Source organism: Cavia porcellus, unplaced genomic scaffold (assembly GCF_034190915.1).
Source record: "Cavia porcellus strain 051 isolate PalLab524CR breed Dunkin Hartley unplaced genomic scaffold, mCavPor4.1 scaffold_1, whole genome shotgun sequence".
In the NCBI taxonomy this organism is placed as follows: Eukaryota; Metazoa; Chordata; class Mammalia; order Rodentia; family Caviidae; genus Cavia; species Cavia porcellus.
This window is the reverse complement of record NW_026947484.1, coordinates 141032274-141043891: the sequence shown is the minus strand read 5'-3', so window position 1 is coordinate 141043891 and position 11618 is coordinate 141032274. Positions and strand designations below refer to the sequence as shown.

The following is an 11618-nucleotide window of genomic DNA, read 5'->3' as shown; positions in this document are numbered from 1 at the left end:
ATTTGAGTATTAAATAGAGGCACGCATTAGATAAAAATAACTAACACTTATTAAATGTCCCAAATATTCCAACCTTTTATGTGTATTACATCTAAGATTTTTACATACATGTATTAACTCACTGGATTTATACAACAATCAGACAGCCTATGATTCCCATTTTGCAGTGAAAGAAACTGAGACAGAGAGTTTGTCATATGATTATTATTTATCATGATACTTTATGTTATCTATAATGTTATTGTATATTTGTAAACCCTTTATTAGTTTTCAATGCCTAAGAACTCTTATCTTTTATACTAAGAATTCAATGCACATGATTAATAGTTCAACACAGTGTTCATTAAAAATTCCAAATCTTAAGGCCTTAAGGAGCTTAAAGTATTTAAATTTCAATAGAAATCTGGTCTTGAACTTAAACATAAATAATTTTTAAAACTAAATATAAATCAACTGGAAAATAAATAAGCCTAGCAGTCTTTAAAAGGAAACTTTTTCTTTGCTTTGGCAATAAATGAAATATTTCTTTAACTAACCTTAAGGGGTTTCTTTCCTTAAAGGAAATAAAACAAATATAAAATATGCCATGAAAACTGATGTGATTGTATAAATCTTTACAGCACATTAGGGAATATCTATTCATATTTCATTTCAGTAACAAAACAATTACTACATTTTTAAAATCTAGTTTTTATAAGTTGCTGATCTACTTAACACAATTATTAGCATAAGTAACATAAGATAATTTACTTTAGAAAAATATAAATGATTTCAGATGCTTGTGAGGAAGTTAATTTACTGCTGTGGAGCTCTGGAAGGGATGAGCTGTTTTGACCTAACCCAGATTTCTATTTATAAACTGCCTTATAACATAGGTACCTCGGACCAGATGGAAGATCAGAGGTCCTGAGCAGATCCACACTTCTCAAACTTTAATGTACACATTCCCCACTAGCTGTACATGACAGTGGTGCTACTGGTGCAAGGACCAGGCTTTTTTAGGGGCAAGTTTAGGCTGTTACAATCTAATAGGGAGAGCGGCACTTACCACTAGCTAATAAGCTAAAAGCCTTTGTTTGACAAATTCACCATGAAAAAGTCTTCATCCTGTCCCAGAAATTCACTGTGGCATTTAACATTTCTTTCAGCCTTGTATATGTGACCTGTGTTTCTCCTTGTGTGAAGAGGAAAGGGAAGACTACATGATACATGAATTACAAAATTCTTCAAACTATGAAATTCTCATTTCCTGTCAACATTTTCCACCAATCTTTTCCTGGTAGTGGTTAGTTTCAATTCAAACCAATTCGATTCCTTTGTAAAGGTTAATGCATGCCTGTGCTAGTATTAGGAAAAAATTCAAAGGGGAATAAGATTTGATTCTTGTTCTTTAAAGAGCTTACAATACAATATAAATATAAAATTCACTAGCAGAGAGCAATTTCTGTCACATTTTGTTTAATTTTAAAATTATTATCGTTACTTTTTACTTAGTTTTGTTTGGATAGCCTCTACTTGAACACTTCAAACCCCTCCTTCCTTCTTTTTTTTTTTTTTTTTTTTTTTTTTTTGTCTTTCTCCTTTTTTATCAGTACCAGGGATCGAACTCATGGCCACTGAGCTAAACCCCCAGCCTCCCACCTTCCTTGAATACACACTTTTTGAGGTCCCAGTCTTGGCCTTTCAGTCTGTGCTAACGCTCGCGTGGAGCTCTCTGTAAACGTACAGTTAGTAAATGTTTGATGAATAAAAAGGGCAGTGAAGAACATCTATGGGAGTAAAAAATCACAAAAGATTCTTTAAAGACAGCAGTGTGTGAGCCCCAAAGGATTAAAAGAGCAATTTGAGAACTCTGGAAGACACTTCTATTCAGAGGTCTTTGGTGCAAATACCTTAAAGATCTATGAAAAAGAAAAGCCCATGGGGGCATAGCTGTGATGTCTTAGCCCCACATCCAGAAACTGACTTAATGAGGGACTTAGTGTCTACTATCCTAAGAGCAATGATTCCAGATGGTGTGTTGACCTTGATCCGTTTCTAAATGAGAACAGCATCTCTGCTTCTTTGTTATCAACTCAAGGGCAAATTGTTGAGAATAGGATTATTTCTAAATAACCCCTGAGATACGTTTTTTTCTTAGAAAAAGGATTGTGGGTGAAGTAAATCACTAACCAGCTTCAGGTTTTATGACAGGTAATATGTTGCTTATAAGCACACCCCAAGGATCATGTGTTACAGTGTAAAGATAAAAACCAACAGTTAGTAACTAAATATGTTTCTAAACATAAGTTCATACTTAGTTAATTATATTTATTTAAACAAATATTTTTGTGTACCTACAATCACACTGTAAACCAGCATAGTGGAAATATGTACCTATCCGTATTTCTCAGTTAGTACTCTTGGTTCTGCTTGTTAAAACAGAAGATTAGCACATAGCATTATGCATTATTTACCATGAATAAATTTCCTGCTCACATTACATGAAATAATTCAGGCATTTCTCAGGTTTTGGAAGAGATAGTCTCTGAAGTTATTTCTATTCTGATTCTGTAAGTACTATTTCAGAAATCTGTACACACCCAGAAAATATATTAAAACTGTTATTACAGAAATGCCATTAAAATGATAATGAAAATATGTGCAATATTCTATAATATGTTCTTAAGGAGTAAGGGATATATCCTGATGTTGGAAGAGCTTTTAAAATTCTGATGATAAATAAATAAAACTACTTACCACAGATTCTTTCTGAAAGGCTTGGATTTCTGATTTGATACGGAGCTTGATGTTGTTCACACTAGTGTCTGGGCTACAAAGCACACCCTTTGGAAAAAACGGGCTGATGACATCTATGCATCATAAAAGGAACTATCACTCCCAAAGCTACTGGAGCATGTCTGTTGTCTAATGAAGGAGTCAAAAATCCCATTCACAATTCAGTTTTCTAAAATGGCCACTTATAAATGCTCATGGGCCAACCTTTTGGGATTATACTTCTAATTTCTCTCTGAGCAGCTGTTCTGGGATGCCTCACTATGCAAACACAACTCAAGGGCAACAGCCTGAATAGAAAGAAACTGTAGAAATGAAGAGCAGTTAATTTGCTCTCAGATCCAATAAGGTTCTGGCCTTCATCTTTTCCCAGCAAGAAATGAGATGATCAGTTTCCCACCTCTTTGGGGGACATTTGTGAGTAAAGATCAGCAAAGAATTTTTTCCAAGGAATTATGGGTGGCTGAAATCTTGTGAGAAGCTTCTCATTCTTCTTAAGGAGAGAAGGAGTAAGAGTGGATGCGTTATTACTGTATTTAGTTATATTTCATATAGCACAGAAAGTTTCCCCCTTAGACCTGGACTTTCACACTACCTGCCTTACCAGTTGGACAGGTCTCAAGAGCCACAATACAAGGGATGATCAAAAACTGCAGTGATGTTTAGATTAAATAACATTATAATAAAAGATTCATTATCAAGAACAGCAAGATAAGTGTATTCAAGTATTCAAGTTGAGGGAGAGTATTCTAATGACAAGGTATCTTATATTGTAATAAATTTTAAAAATTAAACATTCACTATATATTTTGACCACACTGCATACCAGCATTATCTTAGCACTAAGCCCTTGTAGTTAGGGATACTAACCTGGACAAAGCACTTTGTTCCTTGCCTACCAACACCTTCCTATGCCCTAGATTTCTGGTCCTGCCATTGCTCATAGCTACTGATGACTGCTTGCTGTAGAGTTTAAAGGAGAAAAAAGGAGACCCCTCAAGTAGCTTTGTATTAAGATAAGGCTATAATCTTGAATGTCTTGTCACATTTTAGTGCACAAAAAGTAAAATACAAGAATTAGACAGTGTCAAAAGTTAAGTTTCTGAGTTTAAAGATGTCTTAGTAACATTAGATTCTTCTATATGGGTAGGAAAAGCACAGGAATAGTTCTTTTCAAAGATATTGCAATCACTAGCCATTAGGAAAATATAAACCTAAACTACATTTGATATATCACTTCATACAACCTGAGATGGCTATAATGAAAGGACAGATAACAAGGTATTGGTGAGGAGGTAGAGATTTATTGCTCTTAGTAATTATATACGATCATATTATTGCATTGAAAATAGTCTGATAATTCTACAAAATGTTGTATGCCAGGTTATCACAGAAGCTACCACTTGTACTCCTAGCCATAAACCCAAGATAGACATCTTGTCCACAAATAATTTGTACATGAATGTTCCTTCTAGTCCAAAAGTTTTGTTGCTACTAGTCGTAAAAATGACCAAATTTTCTTTTTAAAAATTTTTATTCATTTATTTTGTTTTATTAATATATATTTACAGTGCAGAATGTCTTTGTCCTCTGTGTGGAATTGGTACACAGCATACCCTAATTCTTTTTTCATTACCTCCCTTGCATCTCTTGGTCCCCTTCCATTTCAGAAAGAAAAAATCTCCTTACTTCTTATTATCTATTTGTTATTTTGCACTTTATAATTTGAGCTTCTCATATAAGAGAAACCATGTGATTTTTAAGCTACTTTGTCCATTTATTTCACTTAACATTATGATATCAAAGTGTGACCAAAATTTCTATCCAGTGAAAACACATAAATCAATGTAGTATACTCATAAGATGCAAATTATTCAGCAATAAGATGGAATAAAGTACTGATCTAGGCCATAAAATGGATGAATCTGGGAAACACTGACCTAAGTGAAAGGAGTTAAACTCAAAAGATACGTTAAATTATTGCCTATATAGCAAGCATTCAGAATAGAAATATTTTTAGATAAGGAAAGTGGATATGAGTTTTTCCATATGTGAAGAAGAAACACAGAGTTATTAAATACCTTAGAATAATGAATTATTGGGGAAATAAGAATGAAAGTCACACTTCACATATACTAGTGTTAGGCTGGAACTGGAAAATTGGAAAGAAATGGCCAATGACTGCCATTGGTATAGGGTTTCTGGGGACAATAGTGATGAAAATATTATACCATACCGGTGGATTGATGTACATAATGTATAAGATTACAGTGTGTAAATGATAGACATAAGTGTACTTGGATGCTCTGGGATATGGCACAACAGATGTCAAGAGATGCTATATATATTGAGAAGAGTACTATAATTATGGTTGGAATGTTTATATTTTTTAACTAAGAAATTTTTTGAAGAAAAAAACATTAACTACTGATCTCACCAGAGAATCCTTAATTTCCAATCAATTTCCCTAGGGCATCCTTTACTTCTTTGTTTCTCAGGCTGTAGATGATGGGATTCAACAAGGGGGTCACTATACAGAAGAGAACGGAGATCAGGATGTCCATGTCCAAAGAATAGCCTTCACTTGGCTTGTCATAGTTGAAGATGGCTGTCCCAAAGAAGACCACCACCACAGTGAGGTGGGATGCACAAGTGGAGAAGGACTTGCTCCTGCCTGTAGCAGAAGGAATCTTAAGGATGGCTGAGATGATGAGCACGTAGGACCCTGCAGTAAACAGGCAGGGGCTCAGGCCGATGGTGGCACTGGCCACATACAGCACAGATTCATTGACAGAAGTGTCTGAACAGGAGAGCTTCAGGAGTAATGGAATGTCACATAAAAAGTGGCTGATCTCATTGGGCCCACACAGAGTAAGCATGGCTGCCAGCACTGTATGTGTCACAGAATTCACCAGTGCAAAGAGCCAGGACCCAGTCACCAGGCAAGCACAGACCTTCACACTCATGAGTACTGGATATTGAAGAGGATGGCAGATGGCCACATAGCGATCATAAGCCATGGCAGCCAGTAGGACACCCTCAGTGCCAGCACATGTCAAAAGGAAGAAAATCTGGGAAAGGCAGCCCTCATAGGAGATAGTCTTTTTTTCCCGAAAGAAGTTCACCAACATGACTGGAATAGTAGTAGATGTATAGCAGATGTCTAAGAAGCTCAGGTTGCTGAGGAAATAATACATTGGGGTGTGGAGAACAGGATAGATCCTGGTAGCCATTATTATGAGGACGTTCCCCAGGAGAGTTGTCAGGTAAATGGCCAAAAAGACTAGGAAGAAGAAGCCCTGCAAGTTGGAGTGACTTGAAAATCCCAAGAAGATGAATTCAGTGACAAATGTCTGATTGTTCATTTCAAATGGCATCACAACTACAAAACAGAAAGAAAAAGTCACAATGAGAACATATGAAGAACACCGCCAAATGGATTGGAAAATTTATAGAGACATACTAACTAATGTTGTGTAAGCAGCAGTCTGGATAGTGGTAATCTTTCAGATTAACTTTTGGAAGAATATTACTTTTCACTTATTGGGTCTAGCTAGCTCAGGCCAAAAACTTCCTCCAATTCTCAGTGGTTAATAATGATTGAAAATAAATGTGGACTTGCTTAAAGTCAACAGACAGTCATTAACCACTGCATTGGTATGAGCCCATTTCTCTCAGTAATATCTCCCTTTTATTTCATTGTTTCTTTTAAGCATCTAAGTTTTTGGGAAATAGTTTCTCATTAAAATTAAGAATATAAAAACTTTACAAAGAAGAATTTAGTCATCTGTAGTAATCTGCAAAGTCAAATTCCAATGAAATTTTTTTGCATTTCATATAAATCTTGATTTCTGTTTATAGCTTTAAAATATTATGAACACAATTTTCCAAACTAGAGAAAGAGAAATTCACAGATGATATAATCCTATATATGAAAAGTATCAAAAAATCCACTTGAAAGTTATAAGAACTCCAAGTTCAACCAAGTTGCACATAAAAAGTCATGTTTTTAGATACTTGCAATGACAGTTTAAAAAGGAAGTTTCACTTACAATGTACCCAAAAGAATTATTCTTACTAATGAGGTTAAAGACTTCTATACTGAGAATCATATAATATTTCTGGAATAAGAAAACTTAAGTAATGGAAAGATATTCTGTGTTGGTTGACAGGAAGACTTAAAATTGTTAAGATGTCCATAATACCCAGGTGATCTAGAGATTCAACACAATTCTTATTTTATACTAATAGACTTTTCCCCCACAGAAATGGAGAAGCTCATCTTCAAATCTGTATGCAGTTTCAAGGAAACCTAAACTTCAAAACAGTCTTTAAAAGGATGAAACTAGAATATTCCTACTTCCTGACTCTAAAACTTACTATAAAGTTATAGTAATTAAAATACTATCATACAGGCATAAGGACAACCATTTAGACCAAGGGAGATAGAGAGCCCAATTAAAGCTTTATACATGTGGTTAATTGATTTTCAAGAAGGTTGCCAAGATGATTCAATAGGGAAATGGTGGTCTTTTCAAAAGAGTAGTTCTGAAAAAATAGGATATTCACAGGTAAAATAATAAAGTGGGATTTTTATCTTATACTATATATAAAATTAACTCAAATTAGAACTGTTTGCAGTCTCACTGTTGGAATGTCCACTTTACAAGCTTTAACTTTGTGACTTGAACAACTATTTCTAAGATGACAATATGTAATCCATTAACTAGTGATTTCCTACTGTTTATTTTTTTCTGTAAATCTGTATAACTTGTACCCTTTCTCTGCTTTTTTTCTTCCTTAAATAAAATTTTAAAAAAATAGATAAAAGCCCTAAATTTAAGAGCTAAAGCTGTAAAATTCTCAGAAGAAAACATGGAGAAAATCTTCGTGATACTGGATTTAGCAACTACCTCATGAATACAACACCAAAGGTACAGGCAAGCTATAAAAATAGATGAATTGTGCTTCATTACATTAAGAAAGTGTCATCAAAGGATGTTACACAAAAAACAAAATGATGGTAGAATGGGAAAATACTTACAAATAAGAATTATAATAAATGGTTAATATTCAAAATAATTATAAAGAATGGCTGCAACTCAGTAACAATAATAAAAAACAATTTAAACATGGGAAAAGGAATTGAATCGACATTTTTCCAGAGAAGATATACAAGTAAGCACCTGAAAAGATACACAACATCTTTATTCATTAGAAAATACAAATAAAGTCCCCAGGAGATACCACTTTGTACCTGAGATGGCTGAAATAAAACAGAAAACAACCAATGTCTGTGACAATTTGGAGAAATTTGAAATCTCATATATTGCTGATGTGAACATAAAATGTTGCTGCTGTTTTGGGTGTTCTGTGGCTCCTCAAAAAATTATATATATAAAATGACCACATGACCCAACAATTCTTCTCCTAGGTATATATCCAAAAACTCATAATCAGATACTTACACATTCTATTTTATAAAATTAGTATTTATAGGACAAATGTTGGAAGCAACCAAATGTCCATCATCAGATACAAATGTGATATATATTTTCAATGGGCTATTATTCAGCCATAAAAATGAATGATGTTTTGATATATACTATATAGCAAACACAGATGAACTTTGGAAATATTGTGCTAAGTAAAATGCCAGATACAGTAGGACAAGTATTATCTGATTCTATTTGGATAAAATACTGATAGCAGGTAAATTCATAGAAAAAGGGGGCAGTCAACGTGGGAAGTGTCTGGGGCCCTACAATCAGCTTGTTGGGAGGAACCCAAGAGAATGTCAAGATGAAGAAGCAAAAGACAAACTCAGACCTCTAACCCACACAAAATAAGTCTGGGAGATACAGTCATGGAAGAAAATGGAAGTCACACGCCTGAAATCTCTGAAAGCATAGCAACTGAAGTAAAGGAAACAACTTCATGAGATTGTAAAACCAGTCAAATCAGAAATAATGTCTCAGGTAAAAGAAGAAATCACAAACATACTGAAAGAATTGTTCAGCAAATCTAAAGAAGACATAGACAAAAACAGAGCATAGGAAAATGATGGAAACCTTGAATGAGTGTAGACAGGAATTACAATGCATGAAACAGATTCAAAGAGAGATCCAGGAAATTTTAATAGTCAATTGAAAGCTGGCAAAACTGCTTGAAAGAGACTGAAGTTAGACTTTCAAACCATGAAGATATGACTGCAGCTAGTGATTGTGAAAGGAAATATTTCTTTAAAATAACACAGAATCAGGAAATAGCAACTCAACAGTGGCAAGATGATGCAAAGAAGATTTGTCAAAAATAAATAAATAAATATTCCTATAACAAGAGACTCAGAAAATATCCCCTCTCTCCTTGTGGACATCAGGAAATGAAGTCTGGCTGCCCAAAAGCCAGGCTTTGGTGTAGTAATAGGCAGAGATGGCTACTAATAATGACCACCTAGGACATATTCTAGGTGAAGGTAGACTCAAAACAGAGGCCATATTAAGGGAAATGGCCTAGATTTTAGAAAAGCATCAGCTTTGAGAAACTGACCAAGATCTACAGAATTCTGAAAATACATGTATACCTGTGCTCAGAATCCGTCATGTAACTCCAAAGGGACCATATAGTTGTGCACCCATTTTCAGAGTCCTTTATAGTTCACGTATCTTAGGCTAAAACACCTTGGTTTAGTATGAGATTAGTGTGACAATTAAAACCAGGTCAGAATCAAATGGCCTGTAACAGAAAATGTCATATTTTAGAGGTAGCAGAAGATCTCTGAAGAAACAGTTCATAGAAAATGAACCAATGTGATACCCTTTAAGTCTCTATGTGGTGAAAACATGGTGAAGGGATGGTGTGAATCATAGAATAATTTGCTAAGATAGAAAGTAAGTAAGGTGTAGCAGGCTTAAGAGAGGAGATAGGGGAGATTTGAGTAATGTGGAATGCTGAGTACTTGTGGGATATCCATGGAGGAAATTCCCAATAAGCAGTAGAACATACACACCCAATCCCACCCCAGAAGACAGGAAATACCTGTTTAGATACAGATTTTGGAGTCATTGTCTTAAAAGGGACTCTTGAAACCATAGATGTACCTGGAATTTCCAAAAAATAATCTAGAGTGAGAAAAGATGGCTAAGGTGGAGCTTCTGTAATTGAAAAGGTTTACAGGGATTATGGTATAAGAGTTATCGAGGAGGGAAGTTTACCAACACCCACTAGGTTTGCTGTGGGCATTACTTCGCTGTAAGGTAACATTCTAGGTGGGCTAGGAACTGATGTACCCCTTCAGAAAATCCTTATCAATATACCATGTGATATGGGTGTACTACTCTGTTTTCTTTATAAATCGCATAAATGGAAGTAAAAATGAGCAACATGCATTTTCTCAACTTATGCCACGGAAAAAGTGGATGCTACAGACCTTTTTAGAGGTAGATTAGTAGTTTCAAAACCCATATAAAGTCCTTCATGAGAGACAGATTCAAAAAGTGAAAGCAATATACGATCTGTGTAAAACTAAATTGTAAAAGTGATTTTTTTAATGTTCGGGGTTTAAACATTATAGCTTCTTAAGTTGCATATGTTGCTTACTTATATTAAATATCTTGAAATATATATACAAAAGAATGAGAGCCATAATATTATTCTTTTTATCAACCTTACAGGCCAGTCTAAATTTTTGTGGACCAGGAATCAAGTAAGAGTTATGTTCATTTTGTTTTCATATTCTTCATAGTCAAATTCTTTGCATAGCACAGTAATGACAAATCATCATCATCATCCAAATCCACCATTAATGTGTCCCACTTATTCACTACAGTTTACGTGACACCCTGGATACTTTCCTTTTATAGTTAAATGCCATTGATATGCATAGATAACCTCAATCTTAAAGTCTACTTTACAGTAATGACATTTTTCTTCCTATTAGATGAGAAGAAATTTCATAGAGAAATAGAAAATGAGTTTTTATAAGGTGGGCTCTATCCACAAAAGCATATACCTTGAGCTGGGGATGTGGTGCAAGTGAGGCCGAGGCAGGAAGAGCTCTATGAGTTTGAGATCAGCTTGGGGTACATAACAAGACTGTTTTTCAAAAAACAAAACTAACTTAACCTAAAACTAAAAAACAGCAAACAAAAAATCAGATAGCTTGAAAGGAATCATTTGGAATTTAATTTAAAATAAGTATGTTTTCCTTTAAATATTAAAACAAAAAATTCAACATAACCTATCCAATAAAAACATAAAACAAAACTCAATGAATGACTTTGAAAACATTTATATATATATATATACATGAGTTCAATCAGGACCTTGTAACCTAATAATATGTAGAGACACACATTGGATAATAATAGCAAACACTAATGAAATGTTTTATTAACTAATCTTAGGGACTTATATCCTTAAAAGAAAACAGATACACATACAATAAACCAAGATAATTGGTGCGATTTTGAAAATCATTCAATCACAAAGGGAAAATAGCACCTCTATTCATTTTAAGTCCAATAACACAAAGCAATGATTATATTTTTTACATTTAATTTTCATGTTGCCTAATAAATAATTGCCTGCCTGAACTCTCCCCATTATTTGCAGCATTCAGACAGTTTTTTAAAAGAAAGTCTAGAAAATTTTAGATGCTTGTGATAAAGTTAATTTATTTATTCCTATAGAATATAGATTATATTCACTTTGCTCCAGGCTGTTAATGTACACCTCCATATAACATGGGAGTGGAGGAGCAAATAAAATATTTAGAGGTCATCAAATTATTGAATGTTTATCAAACTTTACTACATAAATTAAAAATATTTCTATCAGGTGAG

General features: G+C 34.1%; 1 protein-coding gene across 1 annotated transcript; it reads right to left on the bottom strand.

Moving 5' to 3' along the window:
* Positions 1 to 5080: 5080 nt before the first annotated feature.
* LOC101788894 (olfactory receptor 5V1-like) lies at positions 5081 to 6451 on the bottom strand. The gene has a single exon (XM_013142732.2). The coding sequence runs from the start codon at positions 6150 to 6152 to the stop codon at positions 5223 to 5225; it is 930 nt and encodes a 309-aa protein (XP_012998186.2). The 5' UTR covers positions 6153 to 6451; the 3' UTR covers positions 5081 to 5222.
* Positions 6452 to 11618: the final 5167 nt, after the last annotated feature.